General features: G+C 35.0%; 1 protein-coding gene across 9 annotated transcripts in view; it reads right to left on the reverse strand.

The window, feature by feature from the left end:
- rptor (regulatory associated protein of MTOR, complex 1) overlaps window positions 1–26,078 on the reverse strand; it is a 431,784-nt gene that overhangs the window by 140,556 nt on the left and 265,150 nt on the right. For all 9 annotated transcript variants that reach the window (XR_010893517.1, XR_010893518.1, XR_010893516.1 and 6 more), the window contains 9 exons: window positions 21,336–21,480; window positions 15,757–15,832; window positions 14,930–15,031; window positions 6,719–6,802; window positions 6,054–6,164; window positions 3,632–3,706; window positions 3,329–3,394; window positions 2,501–2,692; window positions 1,896–2,036 (listed from right to left, as the gene is read on the reverse strand). Coding sequence is in view for 5 of the 9 variants with exons in the window: in XM_067374808.1 (XP_067230909.1) it covers window positions 1,896–2,036; window positions 2,501–2,692; window positions 3,329–3,394; window positions 3,632–3,706; window positions 6,054–6,164; window positions 6,719–6,802; window positions 14,930–15,031; window positions 15,757–15,832; window positions 21,336–21,480 (992 nt within the window). In the remaining 4 variants the exon portion in view is untranslated. The remainder of the gene's footprint in view (window positions 1–1,895; window positions 2,037–2,500; window positions 2,693–3,328; window positions 3,395–3,631; window positions 3,707–6,053; window positions 6,165–6,718; window positions 6,803–14,929; window positions 15,032–15,756; window positions 15,833–21,335; window positions 21,481–26,078) is intronic.

Consider the following 26,078-nt stretch of genomic DNA (forward strand, 5'->3'; position numbering starts at 1 on the left):
ACATTTAGAGGCAAACAGACGCACAGTGCAAACTCCGGAGATGGTTACATCTACAAAGAAGACACCGACAAAGAGAAAGTGTGCCCGAACGACTTATTTCCTTGGAGGCAATGAGATCTGCAAGAATACTTTTCTGTTTCTTATGGGATGAGTTTCCATTAACATCAAAGTTTGTCATTTTGTGTTCATTCTAAGAACACGTACACGTTTTCTCATGTGTCTATTGTTATTAGCTAGCTCAGGACTGTCGTTTTAATTGTAATCGTTAGCATTGTATCACTTGCCAAAAAACCCCATTACTATAATGGGCTTTTAGATGGTAATGTTAGCATCTGCTATTAATTTGAATAATGCTTCAATTGCTTGAATTGACTGGTGTGAATGACTTAGCCCACGTAAACCTGCCAGTTAGCATTCTTGAATTGAATGTGATGCTAATCATTTTAGCTAGTGGTGGAGGAAGTGCTACATTCTTAACAAGGATTTTCTAACGTAATGGTAAATGTATCAGATTAAATTCCTACTTAAGTAAAAGTATCCGTAGCCGTAAAATGTGCGTTATAAGTCAAAAGTAAAAGTATTTATGAAGAGTTTAATGTACAGGATTTTTTTAAATCCTTTGACTCAATAATTTGACCTATAATTTGTACAATGCATTCTGATATAGGTGACAAGATGCCTGTTAGCATGATGTTAAACGTTTTTTCCTTGTTTTTTCTCCTTTTTTCAGCATTGGCAAAGACACCCTGGCTGATATAGTCAAACACTATGAGAAGAATGGCGCAAGACCACGTTTGAGGAAGAAGCACTCACTGCCATGTCCGCCAGCCAGGTTCATCAGGCCTGAGGATATCAACAGAGTTGTGGACTTCATAAAAAACTATGCAGAAGACAATGCCATCATGCTGCCTGGCCGACAGCCTGGGCATAAGGATGACTGCTTTTCTGTGTTTTGGACCATTCAGGCCCAATATGCAGTGAAAGAGAACTCAATTCAGTACTCGCAGAGGATTGTACCTGGATCCTCAATATTACATCCATAATGCCTCCTCCATCCTTATCCCCTTCCTTGGAGGCACCAAGAGAATGTTCTGACCAACTGAATTACTGTGTGGCATTAGAACTCTAAAGCAACCCATTTTAAATATTTTAAGCAGACAGTAAGGACAGCTGAGAACATTACTGAAACCTTTGTCCCAACAATCCAAGAACTCTAGCATTTACAAGGCCCAAGAGGACTCAAACCACATTTTTGCAATCATTGCTGAGTAGATAGATACTGGCCAGGCCAGGTCATCCAGACTTCAAAATAACTTCTTCCCCCAAGACGTAAGACTCCCTTGACCAATGCGTTGTGTGGCTGGACAGGGTTTCAGAATTCATAACTCAGAGTGACTTCATTAGCCAGCATGTCACTTTCACAAGGATTGTTTAACAACTGCAATAATTCCATAGACTATTGCAAAATGGCATCAATTCCCAAAAACCTATCTATTCTCAACACAATCATTGCATTTATTATGTATACTATGTATTCTGTACTATGTTCTGCAATGTCCTATGTGTATTATGGTTATAGGCTTAAAATCCCAAACAGTTTTATGTTAAATTTGCACTAGGATCTCTAAGAGAAACAAAGTTTTGTTCTCTCATGTACTGTAAATACATGGTTGACAAGAAATGACAATGGCAAGAAATGTTGAAATGACTTGACAGCACCTTTGGACAAACGAATGGAAGTAGAATGTGTTACTGTCAACCACTGAGATATTCATGATTCATAACAAGCCTCAGTTCTAAAATACACTGTTCTCAGCTTTAGAACAGACTTAAGAAAATGATAATAAATCTGATGCTGAGGAAAATTGCCCATAATGAAATTCCATTAAACTTGCCTTCCTCACGATGGGACTGCCATCATTAATGAGTTGTGCTAGCATCATGGCAACATTATGATCAATGGTGGTAGAATGATCTGTTCTCTCAGCAGAATTCCCCACAAACGTACCCAATGCAAACACAGCTGCACACCGCACCTGCCAATGAGACAACACAGAACATTAATGAACCACACAACAGCCATGGTCAGGGTTATGGTGCTTCTATGGTAACAAGGTAGAACTCTGTTTTTTTATTTAAAGATACATATTCTGGAAAGGAATAAACCTGCACTACATAGAAACAGAGAAACCAAGAAATCTATGTAAGGTATGGAATGCATTATAGCAGATTAATGGTCCTGGCTAAGGATCTGAATTTGCAGGGCACTGTAAAGGTAAACCATATATATATATATATATATATATATATATATATATATATATATATATATATATATATATATATATATATATATATATATATATATATATATATATATATATATATATATATATATATATATATATACATACATATACATATATACACACACACACTAGAAAATCTACTACTACATATTCTAATAGTAGAAAATATTAGACTGGGCAACTTTTAGAACCTCTGGTATGGGATCAGACAGGAGACTGTAGAGCTTCTCATGGGCACTATCTCGAACTCCACACCAGCGTGCAGAATCAAAGTTCTGCCAGATTCTGCCCAGACAGATGGCCACCCACTGCCTCAGGAGAGGGTGAGGGTCATTGAGCTGTTCCAGACAGATCGCAATCAGGTTACCCTGCAGACATGCCTCCTAATGGACGCAGAGAGGTCAATGAATAATCAGCAAAAAAAACAAAAAAACTATTTTAATACATTTTTAAAAACTATTCTACTAAATAATTCTGAGAGTACATTCTTGACCCTAATTTTCAAATAATAATATTAATACTACACACACACACACACACACACACACACACACACACACACACACACACACACACACACAGCTATAGTTAACTGACAAGCCACACAATATCGCGTTCAATATCGACTGCGATTCATATCGATATTGAACGCGATATTGCGTGGCTTGTCAGTTAACTACGGCTCTGTCTATTAAATGCCGCTCCATGTGAAAGCAGGTGATGGCGATTTAGTGGTAATCAGGGAACCGGCTTTACTGACGAAATGCACGTGACAAAAGCATTCGATATATTGCCCAGCCCTAATAGATAGATAGATAGATAGATAGATAGACAGACAGACAGACAGACAGACAGACAGACAGACAGACAGACAGACAGACAGACAGACAGACAGACAGACAGACAGATAGATAGATAGATAGATAGACAGACAGATAGATAGATAGATAGATAGATGCTCTGATTCACTCATCATCTTGATCTCCATCTGTTTTTCTTTGTTTCCATCTATATCATACCTGTCCTGTGTTGTAGTTGTTGACAATGACAGCGAGGATAAAGACAGCCATAGTTCGATGCTCAGCCTGGATAAAGAATCGGGAGTCAACAACTAACGATTCATATGTCCAAGACTTCATTTAATTAATAGTGTTCTTTTCACTGCCTGTTCGTGATCTGATTGGTCAAAAGTGCACCAAATTCCAACCACAAACAAAGCATAGTTTGAACTCTGGAAATTAGCACAGCAGATTAAGTAATCATAACAGATTTTGTTTTGAACAAAGTGGAAAATTATTCAGTACCATCTGTATGATACTTACGGGCATGTACGGGTCAGCCAGCACTGACAGGAAGTACTTGTGTCCATTGTCTTTTACAAGATCAGCTTGGCATGACTACAGAAAAAAAGAAAGAGGGAGAGAAAAGCAGGAGGGAGAGTAGGCGAGTGTAAAAGAGAAGGACTTGAAAGAGTGACAAAAATGAAACAAACACCATAATGACTGCTGACAAATGTTTCTTCTGATTTTGCTGCCTGATACAAACTTCTTACATCTGAGTTTTCTCTGAATAAAACACTTACATACTCCTAAAGAAAACTGAACTGCAGCACGTGAGACACTTCACTGATATACCAATAACACAATAACAGACCTTGCAATGACCAGAGAGACAGAGAAAAGCTATTTGTCCCATCTCAAACAGAATGTGTGTTGGAGGATAGCATGGGCAGGGCGGAAAGGGCAAGTTTTACTATCAACTGCTTGTGCTCTCCATTTCATCTGGTGAGTTTTTTAAGTGCCATGTGCTATGGTGAATGGACTGATGACACATACTGATCACTATATAATATAAACAGTTCTGTATATATCTGAACAGTAAAGGTTTGGAGTCAGTACGTTTTTTATAAACTGATTAAAAGTCAAATGTAAAAACTTTTGTAAAAAATTCTGTAAATGCTGCTCTTTTGAACTTAGCGTTCATCAAAGAATCCTGAGGGGAAAAATGTATCACAGTTTCTACAAAAATTCAGCATTGCCATCACAAGAATAAAATGGCTATTCAAAAAGGCAATGGCTACAAGAACATTTCCAAACAGTAAAAGTTTCTACAGACATAGTTGACAGCCTCATTTGTAAGATTAAAACATATGGTACCATAGCAAAACCCCCTTATCCCTATAGGGGATATGACACAGGGATTATTTCAAAACCCAGAAGAATAATTCACCACTGGTTCCCTCAAGATTTTCCTATGGGTTTTTATAATGTGTTTTTTCAATTTATGGTCTTTAATTTTTATTTTTTATTTTATTTTTTATTTTTTTTTAAAGCAGCAGCCTGATTAGCAGCAATGGAGTCTGTCTTGCTGCAGTCTCTGTGAGGGATGTGCATGAATGTTCATCTATCTCTGCAGATGTCTTAACCACTGCTATAAGAGACAGACGGAAAACCACTTTCACTTCCACTGCCCTTCCACTCCACTGTACAAAAATACATTCTGAACATTATTAAAATGATTAAACATTATTATTAAAATGATTTAGTTTAAAAAATAATTTAAATTAGAAATAACATTAACAGATTAATCATTCACTAAACCAGAAATGTGCAAGAAAATATCTACCTTGGATCTACCTTGATTTCATGATACATTTTCTTTTGTTTTAGAATTTAATAATAATAATAATCATAATAATAAAAATAATAAAACAATGTAGCCTTTATAAATCAGTAAAACCACAAAAATGTATTTATATTCTAGTGAACAATTCAGAAATGTTGGAGTTGAAGTTACTTATTCTTCTTCTGAAATTACCTTGACTGACTGAATGTTAACCAACAGCCAAATAGCTACTTAGACATTGTTTAAGCAAACTCATATTTGGTTTGGCTACATTTTTGTATGTGACGCTCACTTTTCACTATCCAATCAATTTCACCATCCATGTGATGCACTATGAAAGTAAAGTGGGATTCTAATGGCAATTTACGCTGACTTTAAGAATTATTAATAGAGTTTGTTTGGATGATAGATGAGTTTTCGAACAGGAACAAGGCACAGGCATAAATGTTTCTGATGTTTATGTTGTACAAATATATTCAAATGTACAATATGACACACTTCTGAGCTCTTAAAGAAGAGCATTTTCATCTGTTTCTATTCATTTTTGGTCTTTCTTTTGGTGAACACTTCTTAAAGCAGGAGTTAAACTGTGCTGAGAGTCTGATCTCTAAATCATATTGATCAATCAGAAATGCACATAAAACACGCGACTGATCAACTCTTAGATTGTGGAAATATTTAAACATTCAGTTTTTTGTACTACAATGGTAGTTTACAAAGTTTACAAGTTCACATTTTTTCCTTTTCTTAATCAAATTTTGTCATATTAAAATACACAAGAATATTATTGTGACTTTACATATTTCAACTTTTCAAATATGCAAATTAGACTGTTTCTAGACATTTTTAATAACCCATCTGACAATTATCAGTTATATTATATTTATTTTTAAATATAATGAAAATTAAAATGTCTACAGTGAAACAAGTAATTTTATGTTTACCACAATATTATGTTTTTTTTTTTTTTATCAGATTGAAGTATCACGTTTGATAGCTTCAATATTTAAAAGCTTTTAGCATCTAAATGTCAATTGTTTAATTGTTCTGAAAATTACAGTATGTGGAATTCTGGTTAAAGCAAGGGATAAAATGCAAAGGATGAAGAGGTTTACATACACTATCTACAGCTAAGATCTTTGCCCAGATGAAGACCAAAAGAGGCCTGAGCTCTCTCGCTGAACTCTGCAAAAGTTTCAACACGTATGGAAAAATCCCCACTGAAAGAGCCTGCAGAGAGCAAAAAGACAAAGTGTGTGAGAGAGTGAGAGAGAGAGAATTTTAGAGGATGACTGTGATTCTTATGCAATTGATTTATTTAGATTTGTTTCTCCTTAACAGGTCTCTTGTATTCAGAATATCATTGTTTGATTGTGTATGTAAATTCTAGCAAACTCTGGTTCTACATAACTATCCATACGTAACATCCAAATTCTACATAAGGCTGGAATGGGCAGCTAGAGTCCTGGAGGGCCAACTATCCTGCAGAGTTGAGCTCCAACCCTGATAAAACTCACTTGGCCATAGCTTTCTAGTAATCCTAAAGACATTGATTAGCTGGTTCAGGTGTGTTTGATTAGGGTTGGAGCTAAACTCTGCAGCATAGTGGCCCTCCAGGACCGAAGCTGCCCATTCCCTACATAATATGTAAGTAAATTGACTGATATATGTATTATCTAAAGGTTATTTAATACAGTTAATTAAGTAGCACTTTAATTTATGTAAGATTTAAAGTAAAAGAAAAATCTAAATAAATGTTAGAGGTGTGTTATCTGCTGTCTCACCAAACTGACGGCCCAAGGGCCCAGGTCCAGAAATCGCCCCAGCAAATCTAGTGCTCTCAGTCTGTGTACCTGACTCAAGAGGACCTAAGAGGAACCAGATGAGAGAAAATGAATCTGATGTTCTGCTCTGTTCCACAGCTAGTGGAGTCACTAGTGGAGTCAGTGGGGAGTGGACGGCAGAGTGTGTCAGTGTTTAACTCTACAGGAGGGCCATGGATGAAAGAGGGCAAACAGATATATTTAATACACCCCACACCAACAGGAATCACCAAATGTCTCACATTCATGCCTACACAAAAGCAGGAAGATAAACATTCCTATACAATCTGGAAACAACTAGTATAATAATTTGTCCAGGTGCTTAAGTTCACACACACTCCCTGTGGGCTGGCACAAGCTAATCACTGCCCACCTGTGTGTGTACATCTGTGGTTAGGGTGGTGATTCATTAATACTTCCATATGTGTCTGTGTTATTGATAAAAGGGGTGGTCAAAATAAGTTTCAGGCATGCAAAATCACAAATATGGTTAACAGGATATGATGTCATTCACCAGGACTTCAACTTGTGAAAGACTAACAAGCTAAAATGTCTCAATAATGGGGGAGGAAGCTACTTACTTGGTGTGTCTGTTTTTAACTTGTGGTATCCTTTATGTTTAAATGCAACAATAATATTAATGACCATTCTAAATTAAATTAATATAATATGATACACAAGGAACCACAGTTTATGTAGGGATGTGGGGGTACATAAGACAATTCTGGGAAATGATGTGTGCGAAAGGAATACTATGATGTATGACTGTCTACTCTAGACAAATTTAAAACCATACTAAATGACTTCACATGCATGATGGGTGCTTGTTTGCATAGTTACAAAGCTCACAGTCTCCCACAAAAGAGAACACTGCTCCAGACCTGCCAAAATCGGCTCGATCAAAGCCCAGCTGTCACATCCACAAATGTCTATATCACAATATGAAATATTAGCATAATGCATGCCCAAAGGCTTTTTTTGAATTGTAGTGTCATAACCATGTCACCGAGATGCTGTGTGTTTCGTTGCGAAAGCATAACCCCTTGGTTTGGCCTTCTAAAAACGGATAAAATTTGGAATCATTGGTTAAGTTACAAAATTAACTTACAACTGTGAAAACTTCTGCTTAAGTAGTGCTTGCAAAACTGGTTCCAATCTATCTGATTGATGATCTGTATCTGACCTTGATCTGAGATTGAACTGATACAATAAAACAACATTGTTAGCTATGTGTTTACAACTGCTTTATAAGCCTTGGAAGCTGAAGCTCATGATTATGGGAAGGTCCGTTACAGTTCTGACACATGCTTGAGGTGTTTGTCAAATCACAACACACTAGGTCAGCTGGACAATCAGCACTTTTAGGAAGGAGGGATTTTGTAGAAACTGGTACTCAGTCAGAGCGTTTCAGACTGACTAGGAATGAAGGTACTACAATAATGTATAGTATGTAAACATTAAAGCATGTTAACCCATATTACTACACCCAATATACAAAATAATTAACTTTTAAAATAGCATCATCTGACCCCTTTAAAATTGTTAGTTTTGTTAAAAATAATAATAATAATAATAATTAATTAATTAATCAATAAAAATCTTAGGTTGGCAAAAATTTATTTTTAATTTCAAAAGTAATTTTAAGCATTTAAGCATAAGCCTTTAGATCAAAAGATCTGAGATCACGAGAAGCATACATTTTAGTTTTAGGTAACAGTTCTAGTTTGCATATTCTTATGCCAGCATTTTAAAACCCTGCATATGTGTGTATGTATTTAAAGCATCTAGATATTGTGGCACACACTCTTAGCATGGTGAGGGGGTCCGGATACAGGCCTGCCCAGAGACAGAGTGTGCTGTGTAAGGAGTGCAACAGAAGGACTGCCCACCTCAATGCCCACACAAAAACACACACAAACTCCAAAACTACAATCTCCTGCCAAAACAATATGCCACCCTGCCATCAAGGTATTAATAGATCGCAGGGTCACGTCAAATCATGGACTGTGAAAATTATCAGCATGCACCTTGGCTATAACAGGGTGTTCCTTAATACCCTGAGGCCTATGGACGGAAGGAAGAAAGGAAGGAAGGGGAGAAATTAAAGAATAGAAATAAGTGAAAGAAGTGAAAAGAATATGAGGGAGTTTTTTTTTTTTTACTCTAGCCAACTGGAAGATTAGTCAGCACTTACAAGGTGTGTGTGTGTGTGTGTGTGTGTGTGTGTGTGTGTGTGTGTGTGTGTGTGTGTGTGTGTGTGTGTGTGTGTGTGTGTGTGTGTGTGTGTGTGTGTGTGTGTGTGTAAAAGCATGACTGGCTGCTGAGTTTAATATAAGTGTGAAAATCTGAGCCCATCTGTGAAGAGTCCACATCTCTTAAAGTGATGCACAGAAACATGACACAAAATCCAATACAAGAGATGGTCAGCAGGAAACAAAAAAATGTGATCAGGAAGCATTTACATTACATTTACATTAGCTTATATTTTATCTAGTGCCATGCTCTACTGTCTGAACTAAGGGAACATACTGTACACAAGATTTTGGAGTATTGACAGTCTCATTCACATTACATTTATGCATTTAGCAGATGCTTTTATACAAAACGACTTAAAGGGTTAGTTCACCCAAAATCGCGCTCTGACAACGGCATTGATGACTTGCGCATATACTTCAATGAGTGCTAGACATCACTTCCATTGTCAGAGCGCGATCATACCTCACTAAGGGAGTGCTGAACGCAGTTGGACATAGTGGTGTATTAGAGGTAAAAAAATGATATAAATACTGTTCGGTTTCTCACATACGGAAGCCCTGAACCGCATGGTGAAAAAAAAAAAAAAAAAAAAAACTTGGTAGGGAGGAAAAAAAAAAACGAAAAGTTATCTCATTATTTCAACATAATAAGTCGTTATAACGACATAATATCTCATTATTTCAACATAATAAGTCGTTATAACGACATAATATCTCGTTATTTCAAGATATTAAGTCGTTATAACGACATAATATCTCGTTATTTCAAGATAATAAGTCGTTATAACGACATAATATCTCGTTATTTCAACATAAGTCGTTATAACGACATAATATCTTGTTATTTCAACATAATAAGTCGTTATAACGACATAATATCTCGTTATTTCAAGATATTAAGTCGTTATAACGACATAATATCTCATTATTTCAAGATATTAAGTCGTTATAACGACATAATATCTCGTTATTTTAACATAATAACTCTTCATTATCAATTAATTATGATAAAGGACATGCATTTGACAATGTCCCCAGTGGCGTAACGCTAAAGTATTGGACCGCCAGTCTAGCTTTTACTGCGATCGCCCCGGTTTCGAATCCGCCTTTTGCCGAGTTCGTTCTTCTTTAGTTTCACATCACATATCAAAAAAAGGCATTTATTTTCAAAAGAAATTAAAACAATGTTATAAAAGTGCAAATAACCTGCCTAACGAGTGTTTATTAACATTAAAAGTATTTATTGGGCAGGGTTAGCAGCATGTTCGATATTACCCACTAGAGGGCAGAATAACACAGGGAATCAATTAAAGAACGCAATAGTTATGTTGAACTACTGTTACAATTTGGTGCTCCAAAATCCCAGAGGTTTATCATGGGAATTTGCGTTCATCCCAGGCTAACCTTTATTGAGGTTAAATTTATTAGACCATAGTAAATAAAACAATTTACAGTGCAAATGTCAGGGGTGTCAAACTTACAGCCCGGTGTCCAATCTGATTTGAACTATGATAAAACATAGAGATGCACTAGTCCAGGGGCCAAAAATGTTTTTAAGCAGGTTTTTTTTTAAATTATTAATCTGGGCTTGCAAACAAACTGTTGTGTAATATTTTCTAAAGATATAAAAATCAAAATAGGTGATAATATATTGAAATAATAGGACACGGAGTGTCTATTTACAGTAAGTGCAAATAGCATCCCTTGTTGACAAACACTCTTTACAGTATAGCTCCAATGTCTGGTTGGGCCACTCAAGTTTAAAAAGGGACAGTTGTAATTTGATGTATTCAGTGGCGTAACAATAACATGTAGGGTTTCAGATTTGGCTTTTACAGCGATCGCTGTGGGGTCGAATCAGCATTTTGCCGAGCTCACCCAATAATAGAGCTCACTCCTATTTTCTCATCATATACATTTTCAATAAAATGAAAATAATGTTAACAAAGTGGAAATAAAATGTGAACAAGTGTTTAATAATATTAAAAGTGTTCATTGAGTATAGGGTTGGTGGAAAGTGGAGGTGTTTTATTCTCCCAATAATGCAGCATCCATTTAATAATTTTAATAAATATAATCACTCTGATATTATTATCTGCCAATACTAGCCTACAGCATCTAAATACTATTTACACTTCTTGCAAAGAACTGATAGGCTGCTTTTACATGGTGTCAATAGAATATATCGCTATTTCACCTAGTATAAATAGCATATTGTGAAAATGCTGCTATTGTCATTTAGTATAAATAGCATTTGCACTTTTATAACATTGTTTTAATTTCTTTTGAAAATAAATGCCTTTTTTGATATGTGATGTGAAACTAGAGAAGAACAAACTCGGCAAAAGGCGGATTCGAAACCGCGGCTATCGCAGTAAAAGCTAGACTGGCAGTCCAATACTTTAGCGTTATGCCACTGGGGACATTGTCAAATGCATGTCCTTTATCATACTTGATAGATAATGAAGAGTTATTATGTTGAAATAACGAGATATGTCGTTATAACGACTTAATATCTTGAAATAACGAGATATGTCGTTATAACGACTTAATATCTTGAAATAACGAGATATTATGTCGTTATAACGACTTAATATCTTGAAATAACGAGATATTATGTCGTTATAACGACTTATTATGTTGAAATAACGAGATAACTTTTCGATTTTTTTTTTTCCTCCCTACCAAGTTTTTTTTTTTTTTTTTCACCATGCGGTTCAGGGCTTCCGTACTCGCACAAACCGATTGTTTTGTGTCTTAGGACATCAATGTGTCGTCAAGAGCCGCAGGGTTTAATTTGGATTTGTCTATGCAAGTTTTTTCGACTCTTATTGATCGATTTCCCATTCACTCCCATTATTTGACTGACAGACGGCAAGGGTTGGAGTTAAAAATCATCTTTGGTGTTCTACTGAAGAGAAAAAGTCACCTACATCTTGGATGCGCTTGGGGGTAAGAAGATAAACATAAAATTTTCATTTTTGGGTGAACTATCCCTTTAATGATATGAAGCGACAAAAATAAACAAACAAATTTGTCTCTCCCTTGTCATTCTCCTAAGCTATTTACGTTGCAGTGCTTCCAGGTTCTATGTCAGAATGACCAGATCAGTATTGGACAGGCTCCTGGCTCAGCAGCACACGCATGCATCGTGCTGCTCACCTGAACAGCGTCGGCCAATGCTGAGCCGAAACACCCCCCCCATAAGTTTCGGATTTCATCCAAAAAATCGTAATTTGTGTTTCGAAGATGAATGAAGGTCTTATGGGTGTGGAACGACATGAGGGTGAGTAATTAATGGCAGAAATGTAAGATTTTTTTTGGGTGAACTAATCCTTTAAAGCAGTGTTTCCCAAACTTTTTTTCAGTCACAGCACCCTTTGAAAATTAAACAAAAAATGTGTGGCACCCCACACTAGTGTTGTCACAATATTACTTTGATACGATACCTTGAAAATTATCCATTTGCAATACCACAGGGAAGAATCGCCGTATATAGGCCTGCTGTCATATATTCAATATTATCTAATGTTTTGTCCATCCATTGAAAGTCTATGGAATCAGTAATTTCTTCTGAAGAGATGACTTTGATGACAGATTTTAATACAGGCTTTTATTCATATATAAATATTGCTCAATTACCATTACAACTATCTCACCTAGACTAAATGTTTGCTCACTGTATTTGTGTTTTTATATTGGGATAATTTTGATAGCTTGTTTTATTTTAAGGTAATATATTTTATAATATAATAATTTTACAGTTAATCTCTACATTAATGTAGAAAAAACAAAGACAGTATATTTTAAATTTTAAATGGCATCTTTTTATGAATAAAGGCCAGTATCACTGATACTAATACTACTGATTTTTTTTAAACATTAATTATTGCCATTCAACATTGCAGTGTAACTGAAAGAATTGAATTGCACTAGATAAATTAAATTAATTATATGTTAAAATTATATATTATATATATATATATATATATATATATATATATATATATATATATATATATATATATATATATATATATATATATATATATATATATATATATATATATATATATATATATATATATATATATATATATATATATATATATATATATATATATATATATATATTAATCCTTATTAAAGCTACAAAATTTCTTTAGTCAAGAGCAGTAATTTTCTCTGTTTCCTTTGTTCGTTCGATTAACATTAAAGATAGACGGCATTAGTGGCTGCTGTCACTTTAAGATCTGCCGCTGCTGCACATGATGCATATTTGATTTGATGCATATTTGATGCATATTTTATTCGATTTGTTATGTGAATACGAGGCAAGACATACAGTGACAATCTTTTCGTGTGTATTTGCCATGAAAAAGAGTTTTCAGCTTTATGAAATCATGCGCAACCCCTGCGCAACCAACCTTTCTTACGATTCACATTTTTATTATAAATTTGTGTATGTTATTTGTTGTTATAGGGGACATCAGAGATTGATGGTACATAATAAATTATTTTTTACACATTTTAGCAATTTAAAAATGTTTGAAGTTTTTACACAGCACCCCTGCTCTTGCCAAGCGGCACCGAGTTTGGGAAACGCTAAAGGATAACAAGGATAAGAGAGGAGCAAAAATTACACAAAAATGTATGAAAAACAAACAAACAAACAAAAAAACAGATTGGAACCCATTGACTTGCATGGACAAAACCATGTGCTTTTCAAAATATCTTCTATTGTGTTCCATGGAAGAAAGAAATGCACTTGAGATGACATGAGAAATAATGATAACATTTTTTATTTTTGGGTAAACTATGAGACAATACAAAGTTTAAATTCACATTTACACACAATCAGATAAATAATTGTTTGTGCTGTATTTGAATATTTTAACATTTAAATATTATAATAATAATAATAGCATAAGAAATAAATTAAATTCAGATTATCTGTGAAGCTCTTTTTTACAATGAATAAAATCCTAAAGTATATTTTTAAATGATTACGTTTAACATATTTAATGAATATCTCAAGTAAATGTGTTGAATTTGACAACCCTTACATTTAGATTTTTTTTTTTTTTTTGAGCTAACTGTTACTAAAGTTACTAATAAATGTTACTAATAAACCACCACCAACAAAACACGTTTAGCCCAATGGAGGGTACTTGAGGGTATTGTTATTCTGAGTGATTACCTCTATGTATTGGTATTGCAAAACCACCTTTTTTTCTTTCTTTTTTAATGTGCAAGCAGAATATTTGTTGTTTAAGACTTCTAATTTTTGCTAGGAGCACATTTGTTTTTTTATTTTTTATTTTATGGGTGACCAGATAGGAAGCTGAAATTTTCACAAATGTAATAGCTATGAAACTATTCTGCTGTAAAATGTTTGAATTTTAGTTACAGTTTGAAAGATTTTGAAAATTCATTGGTTACATAGCTAGAGCTAAAACCCTGGAGAAAAGCCAACTTTATTCATGTGTTTTTTTGAGAAATTAACAGATGTAATATAAGCATGACAAATACTAAAATTAATAGTATTTTACAGTAATTGTTTATTCACATACAATAGCTTATGCTTGAAATGGACCACATGAAACAAAACACACCTAAACTATATTTAATTCTTGTTGAAATAAATGCATTTATAATCAATATTTTTCTCAACTCCTCTGCCATCTTGTATACATTTTTCACAGAGCTTGTCACATTCTCTGTGAGGCAAAATTATGTCTTAGAATTTAGGACAAAATAAGGTTTCTTAGGAAGCAGAATGATGTTGCTGCCAGTCTTTTGGAACAGACGTCATGTCAATAAAATGATCAATGTTTAATAAAAATGTTGTCTAGGTAGGCAGTTCACTAGATTTTGAAACCATTGAGCTATTGAGAAAGTTTTTGTTGGAAGTTACCTGCAGAACAATAGGCAGCTGCTCCGGTGGGTTTCTGTTCTCCACGCCCATTGTCAACCACACCTGAAAGGCTGTCAGCTGCTCAGCGAAGAATGGACTATGCTGTGGACAAATAAACAAACTCTATTGTGATGCTGAAAAAATATAGAAAATACACACACACACATGTATGGAGTGAGCACAGGAGTGAGCAAAGTGAAACAGCACTTTGTTAAATCAGCCATAAACAGTGTACATAAGTGATCAAGACAGCTGTATTGATCTCAGTAGAGTTATAAAGTCTTACATAATACTTTCTCTCCTGCCACATCACTCATTTATTCACCTTGCCCATCTCAATTGAGTCTTTTCACTTTCTGTGTTAATGTAAGTAGACAGACAGATCTGAACTATGCTTTTTTTTTTTTTTTTTTGAACAGAAATTAACCATATTAAATGCATCGGCAGTATTATCAAAAAAAGGAGTTTTAGTTTATTGGATTATACTGATTATACAGGAATATTCCAGTAGCTCTGAAGCAGGTATTGCACCTCATATTCAGTAAAACGGAGCACAACACAAGAGTAGGTGGAGAGAGAGAGAGAGAGAGAGAGAGAGAGAGAGAGAGAGAGGGGGGAAAAAAAGTCAATTCAATGACTAATGATGGCAAATAAAAAATTCACTTTTGAGTACAATTAGAGATTCTACAACTGATTCATGATAAGTGGGGCTGCAGTGCCAAAACAAGGCAAAGGAACAATTGATATAAGAGGCACTGAATTACTGATCAGGAATTAGCTTCTCTGTCTCTCTAAATTCACTCAGAGCCAGAATAAGTCATGCTCACCCTGAAGGCTGTGCCCTCCTCGATGATGGTGGGAAGCTGGGAGAGGCAGATGTCCACCGCAAGGTCCCATGCTTGCCTGCACACACACACAAACACAAAATGATGCTGCACTAGTCAATCCCACACGTACACACGAACATTTCAAGCTGAGATTCTAGGCTCTGATCATATGAAAAGATGCACTGGCACATTTTTTAACACACTCATTATTAAGGGAGAGAGGAGCCTGTAAATGTACCCGTTTTTTAAATCTTTGAGACAGGTTATTTAACTTAACTAAAATGAAAATTCAATCACCATTCTTCAAAAAAAAAAAAAAAAAAAAAAAAAAAATGTAAACACAAAAACTAAATTGGTATATTTTTTTCCTATAAATGAAAGAGACATCTGGTTCTCAAATAGGTTTGCTACAGGACCCACATTTTACATTGGTCAAGTGGCAACCCAACGCAGCACCAAAATTGTATTTGATATTACCTTGTGTAGATTTGTTCATGGTTTTTGAGGACGGGGGAAAGTTACATAATTATTCATTTTGAGATCTGCCTAATTTGGCTAGCAATCTAGTGACAGATGGATCTGCACCAAAATACTGTACACTTTGATTGGACACATGGCTTTTGACGTCAAAAGACACACTTTTCACTTCCTTTTAAAAAATGAATTAGCCCATTTATCTCGCTATTCTCTGCATAATAACTCTATGGAGCTATATGCTTAGTTGCATTTACTGTAGCAAAAGTTGAGAAGCACTGCTTTATAGTATCTGCATGTAATCTTCACTGCACTTGTCAAAGGCTGCATGTAAAGTTATTACATGAAAACTAATCATCTCATTACACTTCACATACAGAAGCAATGCTGAGCTTTCAGATCTCCATCACACACTGAGGTTTAACATTTTTTTTTTTTTTTGAGCATTTTCTTTTGCCACATAGGCTGAGAGAATTGCTTTGATCACAGAACCCGCAACACTTTGGCTATATTTAATTCATGACATTACATAACACATCAAATGTGTTGTCCATTGAAGAGCCAGAACTACAGCTATGACTATAATACACCTTGCCAGTCTCTAATCATCAGGATTGTGTGAATGGACAGGTGGATGCTAAGTTAACACTGTACAGTACAGATCAAGTTAATCAAATCAGTAAAATCAAAAAAAAAAAAAAAAAAACAAAAAAACAAACAAACAAACAAAAAAAAAAAAACAATCAATCAATCTCACTAATTTGTTCACCAAAACATAAAATCACCTTGATTCAAACCTGGGACTTTTCACCAGGGGCGGTTTCTTCATTAGGGCAATAGGGCAACGCACCACCAAAGTGAGAAAGGGACGAATTTTTCGATCACATCAACCAAAGTTACGCTAGCTGTCACTGCTAGGCTGTTTGTTCTGCTTCTGGATATAGTCCAATCAGCATCGAGTCACGCTCTGTGGAGTACCGCCTCTTTTTGGGCAATTTCAGTCTGGCGGAGATTTGCCCCGACTACTCCCATAGACTTCCATTCAAAGAACTTTTTTTTCGAACTGCAGGCACTGCAATGCAATCTCTATGGGTTCCGGGAGGGCTCGCACTAACGTGCTTTCGTCATCATACGTAACCTTAACTTGTGTAGCGATTGGTGAAAACAAACATACCTCCATTAATATTTTTCTTTAAGATGAAGTGACATCCAATAATTTTCTCAGTCTATTATTTACATTTCACAGATATATTCTCCATCTGCAAATGTTAGAAAGTCGAGAAAATATTTCCATTTTGCAGTCAGGCGTGGACGAGTCTTCAGCAAGCACAAACTTCCATGAACGAGCGCCGCCGCGCGCATGCGCGCCAAACAGACGGAGTTCAATCTGAGTAAAATACATTTTGCTAAAAATATTTGTAGTTGAAAATCTGTTTTTGTTGGCGAACATAATTATGCCATATGTACAATTTCGAAAATACAACTAAGTGTATTTGTACTATAGCAGTAACTGTGTAAAGTGACTTGTAGGGTATTCAAAATAATAATACTTGGTCTGTTCTTTTGTTTTTATTTATTTTCATTTTTTAGTTGAGTGTATTTAACTTCTGCTTTAAAAAACATTTTGATTTTACATTGTAAAGTTACAATTTTAGAATATAGCCTAGGCCTAATGTTATTTGATCCATACTACACAGTTCATGTTTGTTTTTATAGGCTTAAATATGAACATTGTTTCTAGGACAATATTGGGCAGGATATGAAATACATTTTTTTTTTAATTAAATACAGATTTTTTTTTTTAGATCCCAGTCCTATGCATGCCTTAAATACAGAATTTTTCATGTTTTAGATTAGTAATGATACATTATTATATCACTTGTTAAATGATTATTTAACAATTAGCCTATTAATTCCTGCATTTCTATTAATTCTATTTCTTAATTGTGCCCCACCAAAATTTTTTTGCACCAGCCGCCACTGTTTTTCACCAACGTAACAATATTGATATTCATCTCATTTACTATGTAATACAATTCATAAAAAATTGTGTGTTTAATGTATAATTTAATTAAATTACTTTGTTTAATGTAATCATTAAATTACTTGCACAATATGCTGATTAATCAAATAGTTGTACTAAATTAACATGTTGAATTGAAAGCCCTATAATAATAATGATCAGTTTGGAGAATTAATGGTTGTTTATTGGGACAGTTACTGTCCCTTTGGTATACACTGCGATGATTATTTCACAAATATCACTCACATTCTCTGTCCATTTCCTGTATTGTTTCCCACTCCTTTAATCCCTGACCTGCTTTATCATGTCTCCTCTTAATAGTGGAAGGCACCATCTTTCCTCTCAAACGTTCCCATAACTCTTTCCTTCTTTACCAAATGTTCCCTCTCTTTCCACCTCTCTCCATTTCTCATCTCCTGTTTCATAAGAGCAGAAGACTCAAGGAACTTTCTGCCCAGTGTAACTAAAGAGCTTTGATGCTCCATTATGAAACTGGATTCTATTTCTCTCTTGCTAATGGCATGTTATGAGATTCAAGCATCAACTAGCTGTGGAGAACAAAGCACTGTTTCTATTCCATCATACACTGCTGAGGATTACACAACACAGGTTTAGCCAACAGCATGATACTGATGATGGAAAACAGAGGGAGAGAGGGGGGAATGAAGATTCGTAATATAGTTCATATAAAATGCAGAGGGAGAGAGCTATGAGTAAAATACCAGTGTAAATAAACGAGTAGTGCAGTTCACTGTGGGAATGAAAAGAAAAAGTTATTTTTCTCCATGGGATGTTGTTTAAAACCTGGCACATCAATTTGACTTCTAGTAGAAATATAATAAAACAGAATATTACTGTTACTGAGAGGCTATGACTTGAGATTAAAGGGGTACTTCACCCCTGGAAAGATCAATGTGTATTTAAAATTGGTCATTTATGTAGTAGAAATGTGAAATTATTTTTGAATTTGGAGCTTTCTAGACTGAGAAAAGGCAGAAAATGTATTTTTGACTAATGTGGATGAAAGACAACTCCCAGAATGCACTTGTTTTGCTGTCCTTGCGAGGCCACGCCCAAACCACGCCTATCGGTTACAGGTGGCATTCAGGAAATTTCAAACAAATAAATCGTGAGTTAGTTCATACATTTACAGCGAAATGGTGCTAAATTGCTTTGTACCTGAATGTACACCCAAAACCAGGAAAGGACAAGTAAGTTTCCATCATTTTCCGATTAAGTTAAAGATTTGGAGCGATGTAAACAGTGGCTGCGGGCCATCAAACACCCCAAGGTTGGAGATGACACCGTTATAGAAAACCTAAAAAAAACGCAGAATATGTAGTCTCCATTTCAAGCACGAGGACTACGAACCAAATATCTTTGCAATGAAGAGAACCATTCTGAAGGACACCGCGATACCATCTATATTCACTTTCCCAGAGGACGAACAGCCTGGCCTGATCTATGTCCGTGAGTAACCTCAAATGCGCATATGTATGGGCGTGGTGAAAAAATGCGGAACTACTTGCTATTACTGGCTGTAGTTTTAAGCCTCTGGCCAAAAAAGCCTCCGATGACGCAAAATGACGATTTTTGCGTCATCGGAGGCTTTTTTACAGAATAAAAATTCATAAATCTCTCATCTCGGGCTGATATGAAGGGGGAAAGCACGCTAATTCGAATATACTAGTGGTATTCTACTAATACAAAGCTTAATGCTAAATCCTGAAGTAACCCTTTAAGTCATGGTTGCCTCAATACCAAAATCAGTAGTCAATACTGTTACCAGTGAAATTTCACGATTTGTGCAAAATAATGCACTATTGAACACACAAATTTATTTTAAAAATATAATTGAAATATTTATTTATTTTGATATTATTTAAAATATCAGTGTTCACCGCGCTCCCCCAGCTAATAAGGTGCAATGACCTATATTTCAATTAAGGATGCAAAGAAGGTCTGCACTCTAAAAGAGACGTTCACAGGAGATAAGTCAACAAACGTTTTGGCTCTTCACCTTCGTCAGTGTCAGTGTCACAGTGACACTGACGAAAGCAAAGAGACGATATTTAAAATATCAAAAATATGAAAGTATGAAACATTACTTTATATGCCATTGAAATTTTACTTTAAAACAATGGCATAAGGCCTTGAAGAAGATAAATATAGTCCATAATAAAGAACAAATAAATCGATTAAGATGATTAAGTGTTTTTCTCTGTGGTTTGATTAATATTAATGACAACAGATGGAATCAGATCCATTCGGCTACATTCACTCTGTAAATCCTAAAGCACAGGTATGAAATTTTGAAAAAATAAAAATAAAAAGTGGGACCGTACCGATATCTTGAACTAACTAATGAGAAAGTGTGGTACTTTTAATTGTAATATCGGCTTGAGTAATGATGCTGAGTAATTCCTTAAACCACTGTGGTGCAACATTTTACCCGGAATACTTATCCATGCATTTTAAACTGCAAACTACAAACTATAGCGATTTGTTCACTCTGCACCCAATTCTGATTTTTAGAACAGGGTTTCTCTTCACAGTTATTTTGCAAGTGAAAACTCCAGAAATGTCCTTATCAGACTTGCTTAGTCAGTGTGGTAAATGTCCAATAAAAATGCATAAGTTGCCATTTAAATGACTTAACACAATGCCAAGAGTCGGTCTTCTACAACATATGAAAGTACCTATTATTGTCTATTGACAACATGAAAATTTTGTCTGTGCTCATATCTATCATGACATCTTGCTGTGGTGCTGAACTAATGAGTGATATGAAAAATGATACACCTCTAAAGGCAATATTGTATTTTACACATTCATGCATATTCTTTGACTGAAATAGACAAAGAGTGAGTGAATGTAGACATTATTCTGCATGTGGTAACACATATCGCACTTGAAATCTGATCTGAACATCCAGGCTCAACAGCATTTCCATTTTTTTTTTATTGCTCAGACTCACCAAAGTCAGTCTCACCAAAACAATTAGATTTTTGTCCTGTCTGAACAAAGTTTGCACATATTAGGAACAATAATGATGTATGTGTGTTCACGTCCATACACTTACCACATAGCATGCATGTATGTAGGTGGCAACCTGGGGCTGCTGACTGGTGTACAGTTATATGACCTCATAATTCTCTCAGCCAATAGGAAATTACGAAATAGACTGGCCACCAAAAGATCCTGACGAAATAATTTCTGAAAGAGATCTGTAGAGAAAAAGAGAGAAAGATTTTTTTTTTTTTTAAATGCTTTTAAAAAAATTATTATGATATGTGATTGCAGGTAACTTGATTAAAATCCTAAAGTCTGTTGTGTGGAATGCTCAGTCTTAATGAGATCCAGTAATTATGAAGTGTGTGCATGGCAGATAAAACCCTGGGGATTTTCATTTTGCAGATTTCTCTCTGATGCACAAAAATTAGTTAAAGACTTTGAGAGGTTAGGATATACCCGCAGAATCATGCTTGGTTCCTCCTCAGGACAGAGACAGGAGTAAAAATTCAAAGCTGGTGTTCTGTGCTGCTTGTGTTTGGGAATTTAGATACATATCTTGAGCTTTAACACTGTACAAACTGCCAGCAAAGCATTTACAGAGCTTGTGAATGCACAAACAAGCATCATTATACCTCTTTATACAATTTATACAACAGTTAGTTTTTGTCCTGTAATCTGATTGGCCAAGCACTGTTAAAAGTGATGACATTCAGTATAACAGCACCAGGATGCTTCCCCATTTATCTCACTTCACTTTTCTGTGTTAATTGCTGAGTAGCTCTGGGACATGCAACGGCCGGTCCTGCTTTGGATTTTGGAACTATTTTTGTATTTTGTATTAAGAAGCAAATATAAATTTAGAAAATTAACTTGCCAAATGGTGTCTAAACTAAGACTGATACTATAGTGATACTTATAGTGATACTATAAGTGATATTATCACAATTTCTTTGCTGACAATATAAAATTAAGGGTAACACTTTATTTTTTGCCCAGCCCTATTTGTTTGAACCGTGAGAGGCGTCTACTCTCACCTAAGCTTATGCTACTCCTACGTCATATGCTGGAAACTGACTCTCTCTGGAACGCGTGGACAATCATTACCGGAAGCTAGTGATTATAGTCTAAAAAGTTATAAATATGGATATTTTTCTAACAAAAACGCATCGCTTCACTTTAGAAGGCCTTTAATAACCCCCTGGAGCTGTATGGATTACTTTAATGATGGATGGATGCGCTTCTTTGAGCTTCAAAAGCTTGGTTACTATTCACTCCCATTATAAAAGTTTGGAAGAGACAGAATATTTTTTAATATAACTCTGACTGTGTTTGACTGAAAAAAGAAAGTCATATACACCTAGGATGGCTTGAGAGTGAGTAAATTATGGAATAATTTTAATTTTTTGGTGAACTTTGATTTTGTAAGTGCTTTATTACTTTTAAACTTTATAATTAAATTAAAGTTTATAATTAAACTATTAGCCAAAAAAAGCACATCCATCCATCATAAAAGTAATCAATACGGCTTTATGAACTTTCTAAACTAAAATCACTAGCTTCCGCACGTGAGTTGATTCCAGCAGAAGAGTGAACTTTGACCTGACACATAATGTATTGATGAATGGTGAAGCGCAGAGGATAGAAGTCTAAAACAAGAATTTTTAAAGAGAAATGTCAGAGTAATATGTTAGTAGGCTATATACAAATAGTGAATTCTTCATTTATTGTCACTATAATTAACTCAATTCTTTACATATTAGCAAATTAAACAATACTAATTGGTTTAATTACAGTGACAATGAATGAAAAACTGGTAACACTTTATAATAACTCACGCTATGAATCATTAGTCAAGCATTAGTAAAGTAAATCATAATTTTTAAAGAATTGTCCACACATTAATAGACACTAGTAATCAGTTTATAAATACAGCTGTAAATGCTTTATTCTTGATGTATAAGCATATCTATAATGTGTTTAATAATTTTATTTTTATACTTTATTAAACGTGGGATAAGTAGATTTTGAAAAACACTGTTGGACATTGTTGATATTTGAAATCAACCCAAACAAACCCATCCCTCTCTTCATTGCTCCACCTCCAAAACTCACTCTCCAATCCTAACCACCCTGCTCCTGCTCTTTTGTATTGTGTCTCATCATCTCTCTTTCTGTCTGCAGTTTTTAATTTTATTTTTTTCAAATCTGCCTCTTACTTGTTCTGTCTCCTCGACTGTTATAGCTATGTCCCCTAATCCTGATTGGTTATACGTTTGTTGCTGGTGTCAGCCTGACTAAGTTCCAAACAGTGTTTTTCAAAATCCTCTTACCGCACCTTTAACGATCAATTTACTATTTTAAAATGATTACATTATTTACAAACCAATTATTTAAGAATTGTCAGTGGTTCACAAGATCATTTAGAAAGTGTAATTAAATGATTAATAAACTATTTAAATGTACATTTATACAGTGTTCTAATAAATTATTTATTAACATATATTCTTACTGTATTTCATGATTAATGCAGGTAGTTATAAAACATTTCGTAGCTGTCATTTAACTATTTTGGTGAGCTCATCTGTAACACTTTAGTATGGGGAACACATATTAAAGGGATAGCTCACCCAAAAATGAAAATTTGATGTTTATCTGCTTACCCCCAGTGCATCCAAGATGTAGAGGACTTTTTTTCTTCAGTCGAACGCAAATTATGATTTTTAACTGCAACCGCTGCCGTCTGTCAGTCAAATAATAGCAGTGATTGGGAACTTGAACAATAAGAGTCGAAAAAACTTCCATAGACAAATCCAAATTAAACCCTGCGGCTCGTGACGGCACATTGATGTCCTAAGACACGAAACGATCGGTTTGTGCGAGAAACCGAACAGTATTTATATAATTTTTTACCTCTAATACACCACTATGTCCAACTGCGTTCAACTTCCGGTTAGTGAGGTCTGATCACGCTCTGACAACGGAAGTGATGTCTCGCGCTCATTGAAGTATATGGGCGAGACATCACTTCCGTCATCACAACGCGTTTTTTGACCTCACTAACAGGAAGCTGAACGAAGTTGGACATAGTGGTGTATTAGAGGTAAAAAATTATATAAATACGGTTCGGTTTCTCGCACAAACCGATCGTTTCGTGTCTTAGGACATTAATGTGTCGTCACGAGCCGCAGGTTTTAATTTTGATTTGTCTAAGCAAGTTTAATTTACTGTTATAGTTGAAGTTCCCATCTACTGCTATTATTTGACTGACAGACGGCAGCGGTTGCAGTTAAAAATCATAATTTGCGTTCGACTGAAGAAAAAAAGTCACCTACATCTTGGATGCACTGGGGTTAAGCAGATAAACATCAAATTTTCATTTTTGGGTGAACTATCCCTTTAATTAGGGCTGGACCATTATGACCTAAAATCAAAGCCTTGATTAATTGAATACTTTACCTCTATTACAATTACTGAACGATTGTTTTTTTTTTGTTTTTTTCCCTCATAGTTCACTTACAAGGTTTATACTGTAAATATGCTTGACTATTAAAGGTGGGATATTTTTTCCTAAAGAAAAAGTGCTCTGACATGACATAGGTCACTTTCAGCCATTATTTTATCTACCGTAATATTTCTTACAGATTTCTGCTCATTGTAAATCAGATAAAGATAAATTAATGAGAGCGATTGCGTTTGGGAAATAATCATACCGTCTCTTTATTAATTGTAAAGCTGTGGGTTGTAAATAGTTACTTCAAAAGTAGAAAAATATATGCTATAATAACTTTTGAGTTTCTAAGCTACTTAAAGGATTAGTTCACTTTCAAATTAAAATTTCCTGATAATTTACTCACCCCCATGTCATCCACGATGTTCATGTCTTTCTTTTTTCAGTCGAAAAGTAATGAAGGATTTTGATGAAAACATTCCAGGATTTTTCTCCATATAGTGGACTAGCCAAATGGTTGAAGGTCAAAATTACAGTTTACAGCGATCCTAGACGAGAAATAAGGGTCTTATCTAGAGAAACTATCACTCATTTTCGAAAAAAATAAATAAAACTTTTATACTTTTAACCATAAATGTTCATCTTGAACTAGCTCTCTTCTTCTTCTCTATTTGAATTCCAGCAGTTTAGACACTGCTAAGTGTATTACTGCCCTCCACAGGTCAAAGTTGGAACTAAATTGTCATATACAATATGCTAGCGCAAGTATGTAACAATTAGTTCAAACTTTGATCTGAGGAGGGCAGTAATACACTTAGCAGTGTCTACACTGCTGGAATTCAAATAGAGAAGTAGAAGAGAGCTAGTTCAAGATGAGCATTTATGGTTAAAATATATAAAAATTGTATTTATTTTTTTTAGAAAATGAGCAATGGTTTCTCTAGATAAGACCCTTATTCCTTGTCTGGGATTGTGTAGAACGTTTTGAAGCTGCAATGAAACTTTGTAATTGAGTAATTTTGACCTTCAACCGTTTGGGCTCCATTAAAAGTCCACTATATGGAGAAAAATCCTGGAATGTTTTCATCAAAAACCTTAAATTCTTTTCAACTGAAGAAAGAAAGACATGAACATCTTGAATGACATGGGGGTGAGTAAATTATCAGGAAATTTTAATTTGAAATTGAACTAATCCTTTAAGTGATAAATCACAGGACAGCGCTGGCAACTAGTTTCTGCGTTCCTCTCTGTGTGCGCGATCTTCACGTTTCGTGCAGCTACTGTTTGTATGAGTGTTCGTGCCACAATGCAGCTGCGCAAGCACGGTAGCTCAATAAAATAATACACATCCGATCGTCTAAT

This window comes from Chanodichthys erythropterus, chromosome 21, assembly GCF_024489055.1.
Source record: "Chanodichthys erythropterus isolate Z2021 chromosome 21, ASM2448905v1, whole genome shotgun sequence".
In the NCBI taxonomy this organism is placed as follows: Eukaryota; Metazoa; Chordata; class Actinopteri; order Cypriniformes; family Xenocyprididae; genus Chanodichthys; species Chanodichthys erythropterus.